General features: G+C 43.4%; 1 protein-coding gene and 1 long non-coding RNA gene across 5 annotated transcripts; one reads left to right on the plus strand and one right to left on the minus strand.

Moving 5' to 3' along the window:
- Positions 1–799: 799 nt before the first annotated feature.
- On the minus strand, positions 800–26,462 carry LOC138784374 (Y+L amino acid transporter 2-like). Of its 4 annotated transcripts, none has more exons than XM_069959917.1 (10): positions 26,379–26,462; positions 21,216–21,732; positions 16,304–16,429; positions 14,799–14,943; positions 7,129–7,252; positions 6,928–7,031; positions 5,885–5,981; positions 5,642–5,791; positions 3,723–3,906; positions 800–949 (listed from the first exon to the last, which is right to left on the minus strand). In XM_069959917.1, exons 2-10 carry the CDS (start codon positions 21,706–21,708, stop codon positions 876–878), a joined length of 1,497 nt encoding a protein of 498 aa, XP_069816018.1. In that variant the 5' UTR covers positions 21,709–21,732; positions 26,379–26,462; the 3' UTR covers positions 800–875. The 4 variants fall into 4 exon arrangements, with proteins under 4 accessions (XP_069816018.1, XP_069816016.1, XP_069816017.1 ...); XM_069959915.1 differs by lacking the exon at positions 26,379–26,462 and adding an exon at positions 25,270–25,367; XM_069959916.1 differs by lacking the exon at positions 26,379–26,462 and adding an exon at positions 24,241–24,311.
- LOC138784376 (uncharacterized) lies at positions 16,077–21,979 on the plus strand. The gene is made up of 3 exons (XR_011361829.1): positions 16,077–16,166; positions 16,236–16,365; positions 21,681–21,979. It is a non-coding gene; the product is annotated as an uncharacterized lncRNA (long non-coding RNA).
- Positions 26,463–26,659: the final 197 nt, after the last annotated feature.

The following is a 26,659-nucleotide window of genomic DNA, read 5'->3' on the forward strand; positions in this document are numbered from 1 at the left end:
AGTGTGCACTGACAGGGTTTTCTGTGGCCACTATTCAATGAATAGTGGCCGCAGAAAACTGATATGTCAGTTTTCTACGGCGCCGCTAGGGATCCCGGCCGGAGTGTATACTATGTGTATACATTCCGGACTGGTTTCCCTCAGCCTGCAGCACTACATAAGTACCGCAGGAATCACATGCAGCTGTGGCTGCTGGAGAGGATGATGGCAGAGGGATGCTCAGTGTCCCTCCAGTGCCCTGTGTCCCTCAGTGTCCCCCTGCCATCATCCTCTCCAGCAGCCACAGCCCGCACAGCTCTGGGAGTCGGGTCGTGACATCACCATGTTATCCAGGAAGTGACATCACCATGTTATCCAGGAAGTGACATCACCATGTTATCCAGGATGTGAAGCTTTGATGCAGTAGTAAGTGCAGGGAAAAAAAAACCTCTTTATAAGTAACTTTTGGGGGGCAATAGAATACTTTAATAAAACTTTTCGCTGGACTTCTCCTTTAAGAGATACAGTTAAGAGATACACAACTACAAATTCAACCCTCCTTGTGAAGACTTAAGTACTTTTTTTGCCTCTATTGTTCATGAGTAGAAGAAATATAAACCACTTGATTGTACCTCAGTAATATTACCACTAGAAGACATGAAATCAAAGAGGGAAGTCAAAGCATCTAAGATCCAAGGTAAATTCTATGCTAGGAGCCGCCTGCATAAATCAAATACACAAATACAATGTGAATGTAGAATTTTATTCAAAACAAAAATCATAAAACAATTTTCCAATTACATAAAAAATTTTACTCTGTAATTGTTGGGGTATAAAGTTCTAATAATCCTTCACCAGCGTCAGTTCAATTACACAGAATTTAGTAACGGTGGGCCTTAGAGTTTCTTTTCTTCATCCAGGTCTGTTAGACAGCAGTTGCACAGAATTTGTATGTACTTCGTGATCCAAGCTGCAAAAGTCAATACAAAATACATTGTGCACCAGTTCTCACTATACAGTACACCTTTTCTGTATATTTAAAAAACAAACCAACAAACAAAGAAACAAAGGTGAATTCTCTTCTGGGTACAGGGATCAGAGATAACTCCGGTTCTAGCCAGGGACGTAACTAGAAATGGCTGGGCCCCATAGCAAACTTTTGATTGCCCCCCCCCCCCCCCCGACTGACCACTAAACGGTCAAGTGAAGTCATAACTACATAACTGCTAGCTCTGATCAGGAGTGCTTGCAGTTAAAGGTACATTTGCAAAACCCAGGAGACCAGCAGGGCCACCCGGTGCTGCAAATGATGACGGCTCAGGGGGCCCAGTATATTGCAGGAGCAGACCATGGGGCCCCCTGATGCGGCGGGCCCCATAGCAGCCGCTATGGCTGCTATAGTTACGCCCCTGGTTCTAGCCATTTAATTCTTTAGCTGCCACCATTAAAGGAGAAGTCCAGCTAAATTTTTTATAAAAGTATTGTATTGCCCCCCAAAAGTTATACAAATTACCAATATACACTTATTACGGGAAATGCTTATAAAGTGCTTTTTCCCTCCACTTACTACTGCATCAAGGCTTCACTTCCTGGATGAAATGCTGATGTCACGACCCGGCTCCCAGAGCTGTGCGGGCTGTGGCTGCTGGAGAGGATGATGGCCGGGGGATGCTCAGTGTCCCTCCAGTGCCTTTTGTCCCTCAGTGTCCCCCTGCCATCATCCTCTCCAGCAGCCACAGCCCACACAGCCATGGGAGTTGGGTCATGACATCACAATGTTATCCAGGAAGTGACCTCACCATTTTATCCAGGAAGTGACATCACCATGTTATCCAGGAAGTGAAGCCTTGATGCAGTAGTAAGTGCAGGAAAAAACACACTTTATGTGCATTTCCCGTAATAAGTGTATATTGGTGATTTGTATAACTTTTGGGGGGCAATACAATACTTTCATAAAAATTTTTGCCGGACTTCCCCTTTAATAACGATCACATCATCTAAGTCATGAGTGTTAAACTGTGGCTCTTCTGTGGTTGCAGAACTACAATTCCCATCATGCCTGGACATCTAAAACTTAGCATGATGGGAATTGTAGTTGTGCAACAGCTGGAGGGCTGCAAGTTTGATCTAAGAGGTGAGACAGAGGTAAATGTCTCCTTCCTTCACCCAGTCATCCCCAGCATACACTGAAGACACCTAACTCTGCCCTGTTACCACTCCCAGTATAGTACACCGCAATTTGCATGCCTTTTATGAAAGTATTAAAAATACTAAGAGGAAAAGAAAAACTTTCCCATCATATACCAGAAATAATAAACTAAACATACTATAATTGGTATGTTCATGTCTATTAAACTATCACACACATTTACAGTACCTAATACAATGGGGGGGGGGGGGGGGGGGGGGGGAATCCACTTTTTTGTTACTTTGCCACCTTTAAAAAGGTGTAAAAAAATGTTATCAAAAAGTTTTAGAAAAGTAATTTTTCATATATTATATTATATATAAAACATAAAAGTTGTTTAAATTTGGTATCAACATAGTTGTATGGACCTAAAGTGAATATACCACTTAAACCAACATATAAAACTATTCATATGACCTGATGGGCATCGCAGCACAGATTCTGATGGTGCCCTTCGCTTTTTGAACTGACATCAGGTTCCCCAGATCTCCTCTGTTTTCTTTGTATGCAAATAAAGTCTTTTGGTGCACTGGAGGCGGGCCTAGCTCCTCCAGTGCACCAATGTCTCCTCTCGTGGGTGATGTGCGTCTTCTGCATTTCTCTGAGCTCCATCATCAGAGCGGGATATGAGTCTTACTGTGTAAATTCATACCCTGCTCTGAACAGAAAATTCTAAGGGCTCCCCCTCCCCTATGCACAACCCAAAGCACTGTATATATATATATATATATATATATATATATATATATATATATATATATATATATATATATATATATATATATACTTTGATGTGACCAAAAAATAAAATCTCTTGTGGCCAGAGACAGCAGAATCCTGGCTGCAGCCACAAGAGTGACTGGCAGAGCAGAGAGACAATGGCTGCTTGCTTTGTTAGTCCACTGTATTTAACTATAAGGGCTCATTAGAGGCCTTATGGTTAAACACATAGGTGCAGGAGCAGACTACCTGCTGCTTAACCTCTTATATACTTCAGTGTGTAAGTAGCCCAATGCTCAGAAAATAAGGAGATATCTGCTTTATTCTGCTGGTGCACTGATAACCCCTGACCTCTGCACATTTTCCTACTTGATTTTGGCAGGCAGCAACAAAGGTCAGGGGTTATCAGTGCAGTGAAGCAGAGATCTCTTTGTCTTCTGTTTATTAACCCTTTTTTGTGTTGCAGCATGTAAGTAAACACTGGGTCACTTACACACTGCAGTACATACTGTAAGGGGTTAAGCAGAAGGACACAGGAGGCTCTTATGTTTCCTGTGCATCCCTGGGCCCTACTCCCCCACGGGCCCCATAGCAACTGCCCACCCTGCCTCTATGGTAGCTCCGCCACTGGATACCGCTACCGAATTATAGGTAACTTTCATACAACCAATAATCAGGTAGCAGTATCAATGGGGCTGGCACTTCATAAACAACCACCATACAGGAGTGGAGGACAGTGGAGCCTACAGATAATCCTACATTACTCAAAACCAAGATATGATATTAGATATTGTGACATGGGAGCCTCCATAATCCCCGCAGGTTTCATACTCACCACTTAGGCAGGTCAGCAATTTCTGTCTCTTTTGGAGAGGCAGGTAAACACCAAGGAAGTAGGCGGGAATACCAGACAGCGCTATTCCGACACCGATCAGTGAATTAATAGTGTCACTATAGAGGGGAACGATGACAAGGAAAAGGCTGCAGAGGCAATACACAACAGGGAAGAAGAGGCTGACCTGTAAAGAAGCAATTCATTTATATAAAAGACATTATTACTGTTTCCTACTTTATTACCAGGATTGTCAGAACGTATAAAACTCATATGTAGTAGATAGACACAATCTCCACACTGGGTGTATACAGCAAGTATTCAGGCGGCTCCACACCTGATCTCCAATCTCATAGAGCACAAAAAAGACACAAACAAAAACTTTTTAGCTTTGGCTTGCCTTCACTTTAGTAAGGTTTATAGCAATAACACAATAAGACAGCATACAAAGCAGAGCATGACGTGTATATCACCCAGTGTAGTCACTATAAGCACAATAAGCATCTTCACTGTATTCATGGTAAGAAGCAGATGTCAGCGTGGTGTCTGCTACTTACCATGGACACTGTGAGGATCGTCTGAAATGTTGAAGTTTAGGGGCCAGAGCTGCAATGCCATGACATAGTGCTGGAGACTGGCACTGTGCTGCAGATTGGCACTGTGATGGGGGTGGTTTACAGTACACTACTATAGATGGAAGGTGGAGAGAGAATGGGTTACTGAAACATTGGCTTTGCTTGGTGTTATGTGAGGAGAAAGGAAAGAAACAGCAGCAACACGACAAGGAAGGGATTACACTAAACACTGAAGTGCTACTGTTAAAGGAGACCTGTCACCCCGGCTCCCAGGGTGAAGGTTGCCCGACCCCGCACTGGAGCCCCTTATACTTACCTCTTCCATGAAGTCCCGGTCCCGGACCGTGCGCGGTCACCAGAGATGAGTCTGACGCCCATAGAGAATGACTGCTCCAGTCATTCTCTATTGGTGTCGGACTCATCTCTGGTAAGCGTGCGCACGGCTTCCGACAGGGATTTCTCGGCGGCGGGACAGGGTCCGGGACTGGGACTTCATGGAAGGGGTAAGTTTAAGGGGCACAGCGGGGTATCAGGCGGCCTTCACCCCGGCAGCCCAGGTGACAGGTCTCCTTTAAGATGACAAAGAATCCTTGATTTCTCTTTTGGGCACAATGAAGATCCTGTGAAGGAGGCAGGCTCACATATTGAAGCTACACAGCCCAGGCTCATGTTTCTTCTCTCAGTAGCTAAATCCCTCCTTACTTACTGTGTTTCATCCTGATCTGTTAGTTACTAGAGACAGACTGAGCCTAGCAATAGGCAGTTGACAGAAGATAGCAGAGAAATGGACATCTAACATATATGTCTATTTCTGTCAAGAAATGCTGACTATAAAAGTAAATCCAAGAATCAGTTGTATATAATTATTATGCATGAAAGGTTTTTCTGAGTTTTAAAGGGGTTATCCAGCGCTACAAAAACATGGCCACTTTCCCCCTACTGTTATCTCCAGTTTGGGTGGGGTTTTGAAACTCAGTTCCATTGAAGTAAATGGAGCTTAATTGCAAACCACACCTGAACTGGAGACAACAGTAGGGGGAAAAGTGGCCATGTTTTTGTAGCGCTGGATAACCCCTTTAAGCTCACTGCAGCTCACTGAGTTCCACTAACATGCATGATACTGAACTGCAGGACCATGTACAGCCACTAGCAAGAAGGGAATGCTGTGATTGCTGGCAGCTGATCAGTGGGGCTGCCAAAAAAAGGACATACATTTTTAAGCCTTAAAAAACCATTATCTACCAATATAGTCCCTAATCGCCACCAAAGCTGCTCCTATCAATTTGTTAGAAATATCATCATATACTGTATTAAAAATTCCATATAATTCCATAAGTGGAGTATTACCTTCACAGGACGTGACCTTTGAGGTTGGGTTATTCTCAATACTATTAATCCAGCGACAGAAAGTCCAACAAACAGCCAGTAGCTGAAGCTATAGTAGTTGATGAGCTGGAAAACATCTTCAACAAGTAGATATAATATCGCCGTAAGTGCCTTAAAGAGTGCAATAACAATTCTAAAATATAAATTTCAAGAAATATAACTTGGTCAATGATCAATGAGTTTCTATGTAGCATTGTGTCTTACATTGAAGATGAGGGCAGGCACAGGAGTAAAATTTTGCAGGTGAATCAGGCTCAGACTTGCAGGTAGGTGGCCTTCACGTGCTCCAACATAAAAGAGTCTATGGGGATAAAAATACAGTCAATACAGGCAGGTATCTGTAGGCCACCATTCACCAGTGTATGCCTAAAGAGTACAGTATTATTCTTGCACATGCTGTACATTGACATGGTTTTTGTTGAATGTTTATAACAGTTTGGTAGTCTATGCTATTCTATAGTAAAAATAAATACTGTTCGGTATACATTTTATATTTATAGATTTCCTATAATTGTGGATCTCAGAACTGGAACTAATAGACATAAAAAGAAAACTTTTGACACCCACAATTAATAGAATGAGCAGAGAGAAACACTTGTCTCTGCAGGAGACAGATTCTTTAATAAGTTTATTGTGTCAGTCTCCCACATCCCTGCCCACATAGTAGATTGATTTGGCTGAATTTCCAGCTAGAGTGTACAGCTATGAAGCCAGCAGAGCAGGCACTTTGCATCAAAAACAGAATGAAAGCATAAAAAAATAATATATTGTATAGATGAAAATAAGTTTCATTATCAGACAACGCCTTTACTGCTTGTTCATAAAAATTGTTCATAAATTTTTTTTTCTTTCAAATCAACTGGTGCCTGAAAGCGCCAGAGATTTGTAATCTACTTCTATTAAAAAATCCTGAGCCTTCTAGTACTTATCAGTTGCTGTATGTCCTGCAGGAAGTGATGTATTCTCTCCAGTCCGGTACAGTGCTCTCTGCTGCCACCTCTGTCCATGTCAGGAACTGTCTAGAGCCATAGCAAATCCCCATGGAAAACCTTTCCTACTCTCTAGACTGCAAAGAATACCACTTCTTGCAGAACATACAGCAGCTGATAAGTACTGGAAGACTTGAAATTTTTCAATAGACAAAAATTACAAATCTCTGGCACTTTCTGGCACCAGTTGATTTCAATTGGGTATGAATGAGGTACTCGCAACTCTATCCACCTGCTCATCACTAGATATTCACTTACCTGGAAGCGGCGATGATGGATGAGTTTAGTCCTCCATAACAAGACATTGCCACGGCTATTGGAATAAGCCATTTGGCGTGGCCAAGCACTTCGTTTCCAAAAGTCTGTGACAATAACAATAATAATAATAAGTCATTCATACAGTTACCAGATGGTAATAATACTAGTCACTATTATTATACTATGTATAAGAGGAATTACCACAGCCACTGCGTCACTTGCGAGAACAGACGCCATATCCAGAACCACATAGTAGGCAATATTGGTCAGCAGATATATTATAGTAACTATCGGCATTGAAATAGCAATAGCAAGGGGGAGGTTCCTGGGTGTAGAAAAAACACCATGTTAACAAGCATGAAGACTTATCACACACATCTAACACATATGGCGCATATTAGACCTGTGTTTATTGTTTTATATACATTGTTTATTGTTTTGAATAAATCTTTTTGCATATTTTATTTATTTATTTTTATATAATTGTTATTGTAGTCTATTGTAGTCGTTTAATATATATATATTGTAGGGATCTTCCCGGGGGATGGTGTGTTTGGACACAGTTCAGACAGCAAACTTGGACTTATAAAAAACAGCTGGGTGTTTATTAGCAGCATAAACAGTCCTCAACAGAAATGTAGCAATACCATGCTTTTCAGAACAAAACCAAACAAAAAAGGTCCTTGCCCGTCTGGGCACTTACTAACACAGGTCTCCTGTCTAACTCTTCAGTAGGCAGTATCACAGGGTATGAATAGGCCCCAGCGGCGGCAGTATTCGTTGCTCCCAGGAGATACAGCATGCAAGCTGTTCACCCCTGGCTGAGAGCAATCCCCTGTAGCACTGTGAAGCTTTTAAGTTGTTGCAGGCTAATCAGGGCACACCTGATTGCAACAACCGAACTGGATCGGGGGGGAAGGGAATGGCAGGTCCCACTACCAACCTACCCACCATTCCAGTAAATCCGGCCCGAAAAATGTAAAGAACAACTCAGCAGCATAATACTGCTGAGTAAGAGATCTTTCCCGGATTTACCATCTCACCGTAAGCAGTAGCCTGGGTGAGATGTACCTCCCCTCGCACACTTTACCAGTGACATGTCCACATATCCCCCCCCTCTTTTTCAGACCGGAGGGCTGAGCATTTTGTCCCCACAGACAGTGTACCCTTGATAGGGCGTCCGCATTTGCCTGTAACTTTCCTGGCCTGTGTTCCACGGTAAAATTAAAGTTTTGGAGGGACAGAAACCATCTAGTCACCCTCGCATTTTTCTCTTTATTAACCTTCATCCATGTTAGGGGGGCATGGTCGGTCACTAACTTGAACTTTCTGCCTAGCAAGTAATACCTCAGGGACTCTAGGGCCCATTTCACTGCCAGACATTCTCGCTCCACAATGGCGTAGTTTTTTTCGGCCGGGGATAGCTTCCTGCTTAAGTACATCACCGGGTGCTCCTCGCCATTCACGACCTGTGAGAGAACGGCGCCTAACCCTGTATTAGAGGCGTCTGTCTGGACCAGAAACTCTTGCCTAAAGTCAGGGGTAACTAGTACAGGTTGTTGACACAAGGCAGATTTAAGGCTTTGAAAAGCCTTCTCGGCCTCTGGAGTCCATGTCACCATTGCGGACTTATCTCCCTTTGTCAGGTCAGTTAGCGGGGCTGCAACTGTGGCAAAGTTTGGCACAAACCTACGGTAATAGCCCGTAATACCCAGGAAAGCTCTGACCTGTTTCTTTGTGAGGGGTTGAGGCCAATTCTGTATTGCCTCGATTTTATTTAGCTGTGGTTTGATTAACCCCCTCCCAATAATGTAGCCCAAGTATTTGGCCTCCTCTAAGGCTAGTGCACACTTCTCTGCATTGATGGTTAACCCTGCATCACTTATGGCCTCTAACACCGCCTGGACTTTACAGAGGTGACTTTCCCAATCAGGGCTAAAAATGACCACATCATCGAGGTAGGCAGCGGAGTAATCACGATGTGGTCGCAGAATCAAGTCCATCAACCTCTGAAAAGTGGCAGGGGCTCCATGTAACCCGAATGGCATCACTACGTATTGGAAGAGCCCATCAGGGGTGGAGAATGCAGTCTTCTCTCTAGCCTCAGGAGTGAGTGGGATCTGCCAGTAGCCTTTTGTGAGATCGAGGGTGGTTATGTACCTGGCATTACCCATTCTTTCAATCAACTCATCTACCCTGGGCATGGGGTAGGCATCGAACTTGGAGATCTCATTTAACTTTCTAAAATCATTACAGAACCTCCAAGTTCCATTGGGCTTTGGGATTAACACAATCGGGCTGGACCACTCGCTCTGGGACACCTCAATGACTCCTAGGTCAAGCATACGTTTTACCTCGGCTGACACCGCCTCCCTCCGTGCTTCTGGTATCCTATAGGGCTTAAGGTTTACCCTGCTTCTAGGCTCAGTTTCAATGTGATGGTGAATGAGATGCGTACGCCCTGGAAGGTCAGAAAACTTGTCTTTATTTTTCTGCAAAAACTCTTTAGTCTCCTGCTTCTGTGACACTGATAGAGTATCACCAATCTTGACCGGAGGGATTGGTTGTGACAAATTATTAATAGAGTTTGTCGCCACCAAGGATTCCCTGTCTTTCCAGGGTTTGATCAAGTTTATGTGATAAACTTGAAAAGGCTTCCTTCTACCTGGTTGGTGTACCTTGTAGTTTACCTCACTGATTTTTTCTACAATTTCATAGGGACCCTGCCACTTTGCTAAGAATTTACTTTCTACAGTGGGAACAAGAATGAGTACCCGGTCACCTGGGCTAAATGTCCTGATTCTCGCAGAACGATTGTAAATTCTGCTTTGGCTCTCTTGCGCCCTCTGGAGGTGTTCCCTTACTAGGGGCATTACAGTGGCTATACGGTCCTGCATTTGTGCTACATGCTCAATAACACTCTTGTATGGGGTGGACTCACTTTCCCATGTCTCTTTCGCTATATCCAACAAACCCCTAGGGTGACGACCATAGACCAACTCGAAGGGAGAGAACCCTGTGGACGCTTGGGGTACTTCCCTAATAGAAAACATCAGGTAAGGAAGTAAGTGATCCCAATCCCGACCATCTTTTTCCACCACTTTCTTTAACATATGTTTTAGGGTTTTATTAAACCTCTCCACTAATCCATCTGTCTGGGGATGATATACAGAGGTACGTAGGTGGGAGATTTTAAACAGTTTGCATACATCCTTCATCACCTTTGACATAAACGGGGTACCTTGGTCGGTCAAGATCTCCTTGGGGATCCCCACCCTGGAAAACATATAAAACAATTCACGCGCAATTGTTTTGGATGCAGTGTTTCTTAAGGGGACAGCCTCAGGATAGCGGGTTGCGTAGTCTAAGACTACCAAAATGTACTGGTGTCCCCTTGCCGACTTTACAATGGGACCCACTAAGTCCATTGCAATGCGGTCAAAAGGTACCTCTATGATGGGGAGCGAAACCAACGGACTGCGGAAATGCGACACTGGGGCGCTAAGCTGACATGTGGGGCACGACTCACAGTATTTTTTTATGTCAGCATAAATCGCAGGCCAATAAAACCTCTGGAGGACTCTCTCCTGCGTTTTATCTGTCCCCAAGTGGCCCCCAAGGACATGATTATGGGCCATGTCGAGTACCTGACGCCGGTACGACTTAGGCACCAGAAGCTGTTCCACAACCTCATCATTAATTTTAGTGACTCTATAGTAGAGATCGTTAGTCACAGAAAAATGTGGAAACTTTTTCTCAGCTTCTGGTTCCTGAGGTACCCCATTCATAACAGTGACCTGCTCTCTCGCATTTTTGAGAGTGGGGTCCTGCAACTGTGCAGTACCAAAATTATCCCTAGACACCTCTAAGTCTGGAACATTCTGCTCAGTGGGAGGAGCCTCTTCCTCACCAGCCAGGACCTGCAAAGGAAAAGCATCATTTTCATCCTGTACATTTTTATCATTTACCGTGGGTAATGCAATAGACTTAGGGGTCTCCTCACTCCTTTCAGGGGATTGTTGTTTTCCCCATAGAGCCCAGAACAATGGAAAATCACGCCCCAATATCACACTATGCATAAGGTTTTTAACCACACCCACTTCATATTGTACAGCGCCTAGTTCAGTCCCGACATTAGCCAGTACTATAGGGTAAACCTTTGTATCACCATGTATGCATACCACACTCATATGTCTTTTTGGCACAAAGTCCCCAGTCACCAGGCTGGCATGCACCAAGGTGACAAGGCTTCCTGAGTCCAGCAACGCCTTAACAGGGAAGTTATTGACAGTAATGTGGCAGACTTGCGGTTCAGTCTCTAGTCCAGTGACCGCAACAAAAGACGGTTCCGCAAATAGCGACTGACGCCGGCTAGCGTCACACTCCATGGGCTCAGCGGTAAGAGGGCAATGGGCAGACACATGTCCCGTCTCATGGCATCTCCAGCACTGGATAGGGCCTGGTCTCCTTGGCAAGGAGTCCTTTTTAGGGCCACTTAGCCACCTGGGACCATCACCAGTCTTTTGCCCTTGAGACACCTCCTGAGCGCTCTTCCCTCTATCAGCACCCCTCCACACTCCCCCAATAGATGGAAGTCTCTTACCAGATGATGGCACAGATCTGGCACTCCGTGGAGGTGAAGGTGCTGCAGGAACATCACGGAGGTAGTCCTCGGTCGCCTGGAACCTCTCCACAAGGCTGACGAGTTCGTCGGCACTCCTAGGGTCACCTTGTCCTACCCAGCGTTGTAGATCAGCAGGAAGTGCACGGAGGTAGCGATCCATCACGACCCTCTCTAGGATCTGGGCAGGAGTAGAGGTGTCTGGCTCCAACCACTTTCTTGCCAAATGGATCAGGTCGTACATCTGGGACCTCGCTGACTTGTCCAGACTGTAGCTCCAGTTGCGGACCCTCCGGGCACGGACAGCAGCAGTAACTCCTAGTCGGGCGAGTATCTCTGCTTTTAGCCGAGGATAGTCTTTGACCTCTTGCTCACTGAGGTCATAATAGGCCTTTTGAGGTTCGCCTGTTAAATAAGGCGCAATCACTTCTGCCCACTCAGTGGAGGGTAACTTCTCTCTCTCAGCCACCCGCTCAAAGACAGTTAAGTAGGCCTCAATATCATCATCAGCAGTCATCTTTTGCAGCGCACGCTGCACGGCTCTTTTCACAGACAAAGTCTCTGGCGCGGCTGCTGCCACCAGCTGGGGATTAGCACCTGCAGACGCCTCTTGCTTTGCTATCAGGTGCTCAATAAGTCTCTGTTGTGCAGCCATTGTCTGTTCATGGCGTAGGTTAGCGTCTGTCAGAGCCTGTTGTTGCTGCAAACTCACTTGCATTAACTGCTTCATCATCTCCTCCATGTTGCTTGGCTGTTTTTGGAGTGAAGCAGCAGCCTTCACCCAGGACATACGCAGCTGTAGCCAAGTTGATGCACACCGTTGCCCCTAGCAACCGTTTTGCCCGCTCCGCAGCACCAATTGTAGGGATCTTCCCGGGGGATGGTGTGTTTGGACACAGTTCAGACAGCAAACTTGGACTTATAAAAAACAGCTGGGTGTTTATTAGCAGCATAAACAGTCCTCAACAGAAATGTAGCAATACCATGCTTTTCAGAACAAAACCAAACAAAAAAGGTCCTTGCCCGTCTGGGCACTTACTAACACAGGTCTCCTGTCTAACTCTTCAGTAGGCAGTATCACAGGGTATGAATAGGCCCCAGCGGCGGCAGTATTCGTTGCTCCCAGGAGATACAGCATGCAAGCTGTTCACCCCTGGCTGAGAGCAATCCCCTGTAGCACTGTGAAGCTTTTAAGTTGTTGCAGGCTAATCAGGGCACACCTGATTGCAACAACCGAACTGGATCGGGGGGGAAGGGAATGGCAGGTCCCACTACCAACCTACCCACCATTCCAGTAAATCCGGCCCGAAAAATGTAAAGAACAACTCAGCAGCATAATACTGCTGAGTAAGAGATCTTTCCCGGATTTACCATCTCACCGTAAGCAGTAGCCTGGGTGAGATGTACCTCCCCTCGCACACTTTACCAGTGACATGTCCACAATATATATATATATATATATATATATATATATATATTTTTTTTTTATTATTTTTTTTTTGCAGAAATCAATAGTACAGGCGATTTTAAGAAACTTTTTAATTGGGTTTATTAGCCGAAAAATGTATTTTTATCATGAAAAAGCAGTTTGAAGCAGTCATGGTTCTCTGATGGAGAGGGGGGGGGGGGAGGGAGATGAGGCACCAAAACAGGACAACAAAGAGTTAATTTACAGCTACATCATCGGGCTATTTCCTCTGAAGTCAGCACTGACCTCTCTGACCTCTGAATACCGGCTTTCACACAGGTCCCGCTGTGTAATCCTTGGATCTCTGCTCTCTGCTGCCGACTAATCTCCCTCCTCCCCCTCCCCTCTCCATAGAACAGACAGGGTCTGACTGATGTAAAAGAGTTGAGATTTCCTGATAATGAGCAGTGAATGTGAGAGAGGAGGGAGGGGGGGGGACCTGGGGAAAGTCTTTATGAATGCAGATAATGGCATATGTGTCTAATAAACCCAATTACAAAGTTTCTTAAAATCGCCTATACTATTGATTTCTGCAGAAAAAAAAAAAAAAAAAACACGACAGTGACACTTTAATATTTTATTAGTTTTTGGGCTCTGGTGTTGGGTGACTTAGGGGTTAATGGGTTGTACCCTGTCCTCTAAAACATACTTTGCCCTTTAGTGGTTGTCGGTCTTCGCCTTAGTGTTGTAGAGAGGGAGTTGTAGAATGGTGGGGACAGAAGCAAGCCGGCAAGGGGGACATTGCAGGAGAGGACAATGGGGCCATTATAGTCAGTGTCAAAAGAAGAGAGAGAGCTTGAAGTTCAACATCAGCAAAGTGTGTTTTGCTCTGTAACATTTAAAGTGTCAGTGTCTCTTACTTAGAACTTAGAAGAGTAAATCTTCCGTTCTATATTTTCAGCTATACTATAACAGGTTTGCCTGTCTGGAGTATTAGGCTATGTTCACACTACGTAAAAGACCGTCCGTTCATTGAGTGAACTGACAGGGTTTCCTACGGCCGCAATTCACTCAATTCACAGAAAACTGGCGGAGCGTATACGATGGCAACAATGGCCATACTTTTACGTAGTGTGAACATAGCCTTAGTCTGCTGATGGTTTACCAGCCTTACAGGAGTATAGGGCACAGGCAAGTTTTTACAGCTTTTACTTACTGTCCGTGTGAAGGGTGTTGTCTCGGACATTGTGCGGGCAGGGACATGTAAGAAGACGGGCCCTAAAGATTCCCATACAATTAAATAAAATGACAGTTCTCCCCATACACAGGAACATTCAGCATGGCCGAGCATTCCTCTGTTGTCTATGGGAAGTGAGAGGGTAAGCTGCAGCCAGAGAGCTCTCATTGTGGCTTATATCTCCTAAAACAAAGGGGTTGGCTGTGATTTTCAATCACACTCGACGCCTATCATCACTGGCATTGTGTGTCAGTGGATGGTCGGGAGAACTCCTTACACCTTAGACTGATAGTCGAATCCACAGTGAATGGCAGGTTCAGCCGTCTAAAGTGTATGGAGAGCTTTAGCCAGCTAGTGTGCCTGTCAGATCCCAGACATCACAGGTTCTCCACTTTCCTTCCATACTCCCTATGGATTACCATACAAATGTCCCTAAACAGCATATGCATTAGATCATGGGAAACAAGATTATGAACCCCAGGAGAGAGACGACTACTGTAAGTGATCATATAGTGTATATGGTACTGCAGGTTATATGGTATAAAATATTAAATAAACTATTTGTCATCAGATATTTTAATTCTATAGAGCAAAGAGATAAAAACCTTTCTGGATTTTGCATTTCTTCTGTGACAAAGTTCAGCGTGTCCCATCCGGAATAGGAGTACAGAGCAGAATAGAGAGCAAGAGCCATGAATCCCACATTAGTGGTGGAGTCTTGAAATGGAGCCTGTAGATTAGCAGTTTCACCTGCGGAAAGAGCAGAGAACATGAGTGTGCCTCCTGCTATCACCCTGGGGCAACAGACTGTAAGGGCCCCATTACAGGGAAAGATTATCAAGCAAAAAGTCCTTATATCGTTCGACTTTAACCCCTTTAGGACCGGGCCAATTTAGTTTTTTGCGTTTTCGTTTTTTCCTCCTTGTGTATATAAGGCCATAGCACTTGCAATTTTTCACCTAGAGACCCACATGAGCCCTTATTTTCTGTGCCGCTAATTGTACTCTGCAATGACAACCTGAATTTTTGCATAAAGTACACTGCGAAACCAGGAAAAAATTCAAAGTGTGGTGAAATTGAAAAAAACAAACAAACACATTTTGTTTATTTGCGGGGTATTTGTTTTTAAACCATTCGCTCTGGGGTAAAACTGACTTGTTATATATGTCCGTCAAGTCGTTACGATTACAACGATATATAACATGTATAACTTTTATATTATGTGATGTCTTAAAATATATGTTCCTTAAAATCGCTCCATTCCCATACTTATAGCGCTTTTATCCTTTGGTCTATGGGGCTGTGTCAGGTGTCATTTTTTGCGCCATGATGTGATCTTTCTATCTTTACCTTGATTGCGCATATGCGACTTTTTGATCGCTTTTTATTTCAATTTTTCTGGATTTGATGCAACCAAAAATGCACAATTTTGCACTTTGGGATTTTTTGCGCTTACGCCGTTTACCGTGCGAGATCAGGAATGGGATAAATTACTAGTTTGGGCGATTACGCACGCGGCGACACCAAACGAGCTGAGAATATTCTTTCCCTAAAAATTATTTGGGATCGAAAGATTGTTCTTCCAACTATAATCCAAAAATTTCCAACACAGTTGACTAAAATGATTTTTTATTAACAAATTTTAACCGATGAACAAACATTTTGGTTGAAATTGTTCACTTTCTTTGAACTTTTCTTTCGCTTTCTAACTTTGATCTAAGGACCATGGCCACCTTCAGTCAATGACAAAGTGACAGACAAGAGGATCTGGTCCACTCATAAAGAGACATAGGAGGAGATTTATCTAACATGGTGTAAAGTGAAACTGTCTCAGTTGCCCCTAGCAACCAATCAGATTCCACCTTTCATTTTCCAAAGAGTCTGTGAGGAATGAAAAGTGGAATCTGATTGGTTGCTGGGGGCAACTGAGCCAGTTTCACTTTACACCATGTTTGATAAATCTCCCCCATACAGTATGTAATTATTGTTTTCTTTTATTTCCTTGATTTTTCTTGATGTTATCAATTGGAATATATTTTTAGTTATTTACACTGTTTAGGAAAAACACAGAACACTGTAGTGGCAGAAGCCCTGAAAACGTATACTGTACCTTGGCCGATCTTCACAAGACCTACGGAGATGATCATGAGGAGAGCCAAGATCTTGGCATAGGTGAAGACGTCTTGAACTCTTGTTCCCCATTTTACATGAACACAGTTTATGAATGTTAAAGTGCCTAAATATGAAACCAATAGATATAATACACATGAATGTCTAGGAGTCTAGATAACATTATAAATATACATGTACCCTCCCATGTAATACTAACACTACATTATTTAGAGCAGGCATGTCCAAACTTTTTTCGAAGAGTGCCAAATTTGATGAAGTGAACATGTGCGAGGGCCGACCATTTTACATGCTACATGCTATATGCTTTATAACACAGGCAGATAATAGCAAGCTGGAAACCTGGGGGCCGTAAAAGTTCGGAACGCGGGCCGCAAATGGCCCTCCGGCCGGACTTTGGACATGCCTGATTTAGAGGGACTGTGAATAATAACTAATGCAATGTCTATAAGAGGCACCAAGTATTCCTAGTTATTGTACAATATGGGGGATCTCTCCTGGGGATGAGCCCAGGTCACTGCTGTTCTAGGCATAAAGTAATAAAGTATACCCACAGTGACTGACACTGTACTTGGATCATGTATCAGTGAAGGGAAATAGACTCGTCCTGTTTACAATACTTAGAAGCCATTGACAGTTCTATTCTGATACCACTGGTGTTCATGTCACAGTCTGGGGCTGGGAAGTGGTGGAAAAAATAACGCAGAACATAGCAAATGGGTTGGGAACTCCACACAAACAAGTAAAAGTATATAGATATACAGCGAACCTGATAAAGATATCTAAGAAAAATATATCACTTATACAGCAGGGGGCGCACACTAAATAAATAGTAATGTAGAGGAGGAGTGCGAGCTACTTCAGTATAAATAACCAAGACAAACAAAAGAACAAGCCTGAAGATAAAATACTCAGCACATCCAAAAATTATACACAAAATATACTTTATTAAACATAAACAGGTAAAAACACACAAAAAATAAAAAAGCGCTGTATACAGGAATAAAAACTAACTACAAGGAGGGGGACCAAGATAAGTCAGCCCTCCAACCGAGATCCTCCACATGAATGTAACATGTTTAAAAATCTGGTATCCCTCACTAATGTCTGAATACAAATATGCAATACATACATGAAAAATGGTACAAATAGAAAATCATGAAAATATTATACATGCACAAAATAAATAAATACATGCAGTATTGTACAAACCAATATACCGGGGTCACTCTCATCCCTCTACCATTCCTTTATTTTGGTTTGTACAATACTGCATGTATTTATTTATTTTGTGTATGTATAATATTTTCATGATTTTCTATTTGTACAATTTTTTATGTATGTATTGCATATTTGTATTCTGACATTAGTGAGGGATACCAGATTTTTAAACATGTTACATTCATGTGGAGGATCTCTGTTGGAGGGCTGACTTATCTTGGTCCCCCTCCTTGTAGTTAGTTTTTATTGCTGTATACAGCGCTTTTTTCTTTTTTGTGTGTTTTTTACCTGTTTATGTTTAATAAAGTATATTTGGTACATCATTTTTGGATGTGCTGAGCATTTTCTCTTCAGGCTTGTTCTTTTGTTTGTCTTATCTAAGAAAAATATCTCGGATAGCGTTACAAAAAAAAGTTGTGTTAATTGCACAAAAAAAACTTGTCCCGGTCCAACATTAGGAACATTTTCAAGCAGTGCAAGTACTGTACATGTCACAACGTGACTAATATTTATAAACTTCTCGCAAAAATAAAGGGAACACTCAAATAACACAGATCTGAATAAATGAATGAAAATGTTCTGTACAAAGCTGAATGCTCTGACAACAAAATCACACAAAAATTATTAATAGAAATCACATTTACTAACCAATGGAGGCCTGGATTTGGAGTCACACACAAAATTAAAGTAGAAAAACACACTACAGGATGATCCAACTTTGATGTAATGTCCTTAAAACAAGTCAAAATGAGGCTCAGTATTGTGTGTGGCCTCCACCTGCCTGTATGACCTCCCTACAACGCTGTCCTGGACAGTATGTTGTACAATGTGACGTTGGTGGATGAAGGGAGATATGATGTCCCAGATGTGCTTAATCCGTTTCAGGTCTGGGGAATGGGCGGGCCATTCCATAGCTTCAATGCCTTCATCTTGAAGGAACTGCTCACACACTCCAGCCACATGAGAAACTGCTCACACACTCCAGCCACATGAGGTCTGTTCCTCCTTGCACGAGGTGATGGTCCTGCTGCTGGGTTGTTGCCCTCCTACGGTCTCTTCCACGTCCCCTGGTGTACTGGCCTGTCTCCTGGTAGCGCCTCCAGCCTCTGGACACTACGCTGACAGACACAGCAAACCTTCTTGCCACATCTTGCATTGATGTGCCATCCTGGATGAGCTGCACTACCTGAGCCACTTGTGTGGGTTGTAGAGTCTGTCTCATGCTACCACAAGTGTGAAAGCACCACCAACATTCAAAAGTGATCAAAACATCAGCCAGAAAGCATAGGTACTGAGGAGTGGTCTGTGGCCTCCACCTGCCTATATGACCTCTCTACAACGCTGTCCTGGACAGTATGTTGTGCAATGTGACGTTGGTGGATGAAGGGAGATATGATGTCCCAGATGTGCTTAATCCGTTTCAGGTCTGGGGAATGGGCGGGCCGTTCCATAGCTTCAATGCCTTCATCTTGAAGGAACTGCTCACACACTCCAGCCACATGAGGTCTAGTGCTCCTTCTGTTCCTCCTTGCACAAGGACGGAGGTGATGGTCCTGCTGCTGGGTTGTTGTCCTCCTACGGTCTCTTCCACGTCCCCTGGTGTACTGGCCTGTCTCCTGGTAGCGCCTCCAGCCTCTGGACACTACGCTGACAGACACAGCAAACCTTCTTGCCACATCTTGCATTGATGTGCCATCCTGGATGAGCTGCACTACCTGAGCCACTTGTGTGGGTTGTAGAGTCTGTCTCATGCTACCACAAGTGTGAAAGCACCACCAACATTCAAAAGTGATCACAACATCAGCCAGAAAGCATAGGTACTGAGGAGTGGTCTGTGGTCCCCACCTGCAGAACCACTCCTGTATTGAGTGTGTCTTGCTAATTGCCAATAATTTCCACCTGTTGTCTTTTCCGTTTGCACAAGAGCATGTGAAATTGAGTGTCAATCAGTGTTGCTTCTTAATTGGACAATTTTATTTCACAGAAGTTTGATTTACTTGAAGTTATATTTTGTTGTTTAAGTGTTCCCTTTATTTATTTGAGCAGTGTAATAGTCATGAAAGACTTCCTTGATCCATACAATATGTACATCAACCAGTGGTATAATACGTGTTCAGGTTATTATACATAATCATTAAATCATTGTAAATACGCAAGACCGTGGGAAACGCTCAGCAGGGATAATGTCAGCAGTGATCACTATATACAAACATCATAAGTCATACAGTACCAAAGTCCTCACTAGCATGGTGCTGCTGGTAATTGCGCATGTCTGTCACAGCAACCAATCAGAGAAGCTCATGGGCGGGGCTAGTTTCATCATTGCTCCAACACAACTTTCACAAGTGTTAACTCTATGTGTGCTGGGTATTGTGGACATGAGTGCAAACATAGAAAGTCGTCTACTATATATTATAAATTAGGACAGTGCTGCAGGGAAAAAGTAACCAACAAAAGGTCCCAACATAACTCATTCATACATTTTTATGTGGCACATTAATGGATACAGTAATACTAAGAATTTCCACACTGAAATACCAGGAAGAAGCTATGGGGTACAAACTTGAGGATCTTCTGGTGAAGAAAAACAAAAACCCATATGGGGTATAGATAAAATACCATTAGTTTCTCAGTATTGTAGTATTAGGGGTCAAGTACCAAAGACCATACACATTGGCCCATTTTAGAATGTAGCTTTCCACAATAAACCACTCATGCCATATACAGTAAGAGAGCCCCCAATTTACGAGAATAATTAGTTAAAACTGAGGAGAGGAAACAGACACGATCTACACTATTTTTGTTCGGCCTATTGAGAAGGGTTGTGAAAGAAAAATGTGTCAATTAAAAGTATGTCTGTAAAAGTGATACATTTATACACCCTTAGACGGGTAAAGAATATAGGATTAAACAGCATATTGCGATGTAGATGATTAACATTCTTTGGTGTCCTTGCGGGCTTCTATATGTAGAGGAAACTACCTATGACGTAAGACATGCCTGAACCAGCACAGGTATTCTATTCGAAAGAGGAAACTAGATTTACCAGAGCTCAAACATTTCTCTTGGCAGCTGGATCAGTGCTCTGGTGGTAGTAGTCCCGCCCTTAGTGCTCCAAGCAGCCTTACCAGACACAAGTTTATACTCAAAACTGCATGAAAATGGCGCCAAGGATGAAGGTAACAGGCCTATCTTCATCCTCAGCACCCCATGTACAGTAGGGAGCTATCAGCAGGTTACATTTATCTAACCTGCTGATAGTTCCCCTTTAAGCACACATTTTGGGCATCTAACACCTTTTTCTTGAATTTATTTTACAAAGTTTTTTTTTTTTTTTTTTTTGGGGGGGGGGGGGGCGGAGGATGACATTAATTTCTCATTTGGCATTGCAATTTGAATAGGCTATACCTTGCTCTTGTTGCGAGCATTAACTGATTAACTGTTTTAGTGAATGAACCTACACTCTATCTTTTCTTTGTTCGGACCAGACAAGCTAGTGATCACTCTCCACATGTATAGGTAAACCTTGGGTGCCCATGACCTGTTGCTGGTTCACTGTTTGCCCTTTCTGGGCCACTTTTGTTAAGTATAAACCCCTGCATACTGGGCACACCCAGTGTAGATACAATTATAGACAACTGAAATTAAATGGTTAAAACGTTTCTACTTACATATACAAGCTGCCGCAATGAGTCTGACTGCTGCATAAGGTGGTTCACAGAATGGGAAGATTGGTTGTACAATATAATTAGCAAATGTTATTGCAATAACAGCCTGTGTGGTGGGTTCTATGATCAATAGTGAAGACCAGAGTCTGATGAAGGCTATAAATCCTCCAAACGCCTCTAGTATGTAGGCATAGCTGGCCCCAGACTTTATAACAGAAGTCCCAAGTTCTGCATAACACAAAGCCCCAAACATGGAAAAGATTCCTCCCAATGTCCAGATGATCAGGGACAGTCCATACGATTCACTGTACATCAGGACACCCTTAGGAGACACAAAGATCCCAGATCCAATCATGTTTCCGACTATTAAGGAGACTCCATTGAACAGAGTGATCTCTTGCTTCATCTTCATCTTATCCATCATTCCTTTACTTGTATCTATTTCTTTTTTTTCTCTATTGTGATTAGAACAAAATAAAGTCCACGGAGGAGCCATGATGGGTGGTCTTCACAGCTTTACCTGATGAAGGAGACAACAGAATATTATCCACATTCAGAAGAGTATGTACACAGAACGCTTCTTTAGTATGTCCTGAGCAACATGACCCCCGGTGAACAGGCGGAATTTTTAAAAGTCATGTTTCAGATTCTGAGAGCAGATGTCACCAGTTCTTGGAATAAGTTCCTTTAGTAAATAATGATGCAAAACAACGAGAGGATCACTTTATTTGGTATCCTTGCCCCCTCTAATTTATTAAAGCTAATTTTTCCAGGTATTTGTTTACAATTTTTTGAATCTAGAAACCTGTGGGAGGTTATATGGTTAAACGTGAGGCTTCTGTTTCTCATTTCATATGTAAAAGATGTAGAACATGTTTAAAAGAGAAGTCCGACCAGACCCATTTTTTTTAGCGAGTGCGTGGGAGGGGAAGGATAAAAGAAATAATATGCTCTTACCTCCCCTGCTCCAGCGCTGGTGACTGCATACTGCCGCTCTAGTCCTGGCCTGAGCAGGGACCCAGGTTGTGACGTTTGAGGTCCGCTCGGCCTTTCAGTGGCTGGGGAGGACCCCACTATGGCTCCTGAGTGGACTGAGCGGACCGTACACATCACAACCCGGGTCCTGTACGAGTCCTGTGCATTGGGGAAGCTTCAGGCCAGCGTGGGGTTGTTTGCTGATGTGGTATCAGTAAAACGAGAAGCTAAAGCTACTTCTACACTGCAGAAGAAGCAACATGCTGGAGCCAGAGTGTGTCATATCGGGTCAGCAGGATGCTGCATAGTGAGTCCACTTGCAAACTTTTATGGGAGACCCATGGTAAGAGCTTTGATCTAACTCAGGCCTGTAGAATCACAAGCAGCCTTGGGGAAATTGTTTTTACCTTTGTTGGACTGGGATAGGCTAGCCAGCTTTCAGAACTCTGTGCAGGCTATGACTGAGGTGGCATGGCTGAGTCCATTTGTAGGACCAGGAAAGCAACAGCTGAATCAAGGAGGGATTTTGTCAGACAGCAGCCTAAGGGAGGTTTGTAGCATTACGTTAGCAGCCCTGGGGTCAGTGGCATAGCTACCATAGAGGCAGGGTAGGCAGTTGCTATGGGGCCCGTGCAGGAGGGGGGCCTGGGGGAAAAGGTAAGAGCTTGTGTCCTTCTGCTTAACCCCTTATGTACTGCAGTGTGTAAGTGACCCAATGTTTACTTAAATGCTGCAACACAAAAAAGGGTTAACAAGCAGAAGACAGAGATCTCTGCTTCACTGCACTGATAACCTCTGACCTCTGTTCTCCAGCTGCGCAATCAAGTAGGAAAGGAAAATGTGCAGAGCTCCATGCAGAGGCCAGGGGGTTATCAGTGCACCAGCAGTAAAGCAGATATATGCGCAGTGCTTTGTGTTGTGCTTAGGGGAGGGGGCCCCTTAAAATTTTTTTGCTTCGGGGCCCCGTGAATTTTAGCTATGCCCCTGCCTGGGGTGACGTATGGCTCACTTTTGAGACATGGTAGACTGAAGAGTAGTGTGATAGGTAGGGACATACAGATGTGACAGATCTGATATCATAGTTAAATAGTTAATAGGGTTGAAAAAAGTGTCCATCAAAGGCCCATTAATGGCTCATCCTAAGGAAAACTTATCAATAGGAAAACATGTTTAAAAACTGTTCTAGAGACAACTTAAGGAAAACTGCAACCAACAAGCTTGGATGCCCTGCATGAGAGTTGTAACAGCCAGAGATGAACGGATCTCCAGCATGATCGGGTTCATGCTCACCAGAGTGTTCTGCATTTGATTATCAGTGGCTGCAGAAGTTGGATGCAGCCCTAGAGAGTCCGGGAAAACATAAAGATATGAAGACAGCCATAGGCCATAGGCTGTATCTATGTTTTTCAGCACTCCCTAGGGCTGCATCCAACTTCTGCAGCCACTGGTAATCAAAGGCAGAGAGCTCGAGCTTCAGACCTAACTGAGCGTGCTCAATTTTTGCTCATCTCTAGGAACAACCAAACACATTAGGGGAGATTTATCAAACATGGTGTAAAGTGAAACTGGCTCAGTTGCCCCTAGCAACCAATCAGATTCCATCTTTCATTTTCAAAAGAGTCTGTCAGGAATGAAAAGAGGAATCTGATTGGTTGCTAGGGGCAACTGAGCCAGTTTCACTTTACCCCATGTTTGATAAATCTCCCCCATTGTGCCTCTGTACTGTGAAGAAGAGAAGTAAATCTCATGTTTGATCCATGTATAATTGTTTCTTCAATAAGAAAAAGCGTCAAAGCCGACATTTTACAATGAAATATTCTGCAGACCAAGAGAAAAGCTTTGGTGTCTATGTACTTCATCATTATTGACAACATTATAGTACTACTCATTTAGGGTCCTATTCCACGGGCCGATGGGGGCCCGATCAACGATGTAAACGAGCGCCGATCTGCTAGATCGTTTACTGGGCCTATTCCACAGCCCAACAATCGTTTAGCGAGGGCTGCAAGGACATTGTTACAGATGTCCTTGCAGCCCTTGTATTATACTTTACCTGTCCAGGCTTCAGGTCTTCTCCTTCTTCCTCCTGGTCCCGCGCCGCAGCAACTTCAGAGTGGCCTGTTTGAACTAACAGACCGCTCAGCCAATCACTGGCCGCATTGGTCCTGACCAGTGATTGGCTGAGCGGTCTGTCAGTTCAGACAGGCCACTCTGAAGCTTCTGCGGCGCAGCAGCGGGAGGAAGATGGAGAAGACCTGCGCCTGCACAGGTAATGTAGGGTGCTGCTGAAATTGTCGGTCACCCGCCGTGCCCGCTATTCCACGCAGCGTTGCGCCAGTGGCGACCGATGATTTTAGGTTTGAACCTAAATGAACGATCAGCAGATGACACGATCATCGGCTGATCGTTCTCACTATTCCACAGAGCGAGAATCGGACGATTATACTAAAGGAGAAAGCACTATGGAACCCGAGACCGAGGGAAACAATAGAGGCCTGTATTCACCTTACCATCAAGATTGCAGACATTTTTCCATAGCGGATCTAGGAATGAGTAATGTGATCCCATTGGTTGCCTTCATTTCTATATCCATGTGGGCCACTATGATTGTTCCATAGATAAGAGCTGCTCAGCCGGTGCATGTAATCCTCCGACCACCCACATATGTCCACATCATGACCATAGCAGCCAATGTTTATAGATAGTAAATATGAGCAGATATATCACAAGGACACATCTGGTTTGTGAGATTTACAAGTTATGGGTGTTGAAATGATATCTCCACTATCCCATTATTGCTGCAGTATATTTATTAGTTGATGCAACCGGATGGTTCTCCAGCTTCAGATTTCTTTGCTATACAGTCCTGTATGAAGTTGCAATCTATGCCCACCCCCCCCCCTGCCCGCCATAACCACTGTATACTGCATACAAATCATACAGGGTTAAATAGCACCGCCAGCCACTGCAATGAAAGACATATGTAACATGACATAATACTCTGTACAGACATATGCAGAGGAGGCTCAGATTTCTAAACGGAGAACCAGAGATACGTCTAAGAAACTTAGATCCATCTTACCTTCATGGTCATTGTACCATCAGGTCCACTTGAGAACAACCCAGGTTTCCTTCTGTGATGCAGCAGAAAATGAGTGTTTCATTTGGCTTCTAACAGGGAACGTGTATTGAACCAAACAGCTGAGGGTAAATGATATGGGCTTCACTTTCTTGTCCTGATGCCATGAGCCCTCTGGTTTATTTTGGGCATACAGCATGTACTGTATGTTATGACCAACAACAACAAAACAACTGAATGATAGCAGCACCATTATTCAGGGCAAATTTTCCTATAGCTTAGGATATTAACAGCCAATGTTTCTGGGTCATGTCAGTGCGTATGCGTACATAACAGAACAGTGATATTCCATAGTAATATTCTATTTCATACCAGAGATACGTTTTATGAAAACCAGGGAGCAATAATTCTATATGTTCTTGGTTGAATTTCCTAGGTCTTGAGGTCCAGACCATTTGTAGCCTTGACATTACTAGTGTTTTTTTTTTACCCTGTGTTTTGGTGGTTATTGCGTATTATTATTATTTTTTTTTTAACTATTTTACAATATTTATTTATACAACATTTCTTTGTTTGTTTCTGCTTTGTATTTTTATGGTATAAATGGTTTTCTTTTTTCCTCTTTTCTATATTCTAAACATATACTTTTAAGTCCTGCATATAGACTAGTAGACCACATGCAGTCCAGTGCTGTCAATGTGTCTATCATGGGTATGTTGCAGTGCATATAGGCTTACCTTTTTGCTGGGATACTGATATCCAGTGATATCCAAGTGTCATGTTAAACCAGCTATACTTGCTCTAATGGATTTGGATCCATAAGAACACTGTCTGGCTTAATCTGGGCCTACTCTGCATAAATTGCCAAAATGCTACCCTATATAGACTCCTTTCTGTCCCCCTCCACCAGCATTATGGCACATCACTTAACGCCACAACTCACACCACTAGGTCAAAAACAGCAATGTCTTTTGCCTTCATTTCATATATTCACAAAAGTATAGTATGGAAGAGGGCAGAACAGAAAGAAAATTTGGAGAACAAGTTGCTGAAGCCTACACTTGGGTTGTAAAAAATGACTTCATATTTATGTTACCAGTATAGAACTGTACCTGCCCAGAAGAGTGCAATACTGTAACACTTAGCAGGTCCAAAAGTCATTTGAAACCTTGGGAGAAACAGAGGAAGAATCAGGCTACGAGACGGCAGTGGATGGACTAAGACTGCGGAGAGAACTTCACCTGACTCTTCACCACACTCTGCAGGAGATTAAAAGAACGATTGACCTGTCTGACCTATATTTTCACTGTGCTCAATGTTGGCTGGAAAGTTACCAGCTGGGATTGGTGACACAGACTTTAACCCTTTCCATTTGATACACACGCACGTCACC

This window comes from Dendropsophus ebraccatus, chromosome 2 (assembly GCF_027789765.1).
Source record: "Dendropsophus ebraccatus isolate aDenEbr1 chromosome 2, aDenEbr1.pat, whole genome shotgun sequence".
Lineage (NCBI taxonomy): Eukaryota > Metazoa > Chordata > Amphibia > Anura > Hylidae > Dendropsophus > Dendropsophus ebraccatus.

Coding starts and splice junctions, on each gene's coding strand:
- LOC138784374 (XM_069959917.1), bottom strand. CDS start 21,708: ATGGCTCCTCCGTGGACTTTATTTTGTTCTAATCACAATAGAGAAAAA. Junction 14,944..16,303: donor TCTTGTGAAGATCGGCCAAG/GTACAGTATACG, acceptor CTCTTTCCGCAG/GTGAAACTGCTAATCTACAG. Junction 5,982..6,927: donor TCCATCATCGCCGCTTCCAG/GTAAGTGAATAT, acceptor TTATCCCCATAG/ACTCTTTTATGTTGGAGCAC.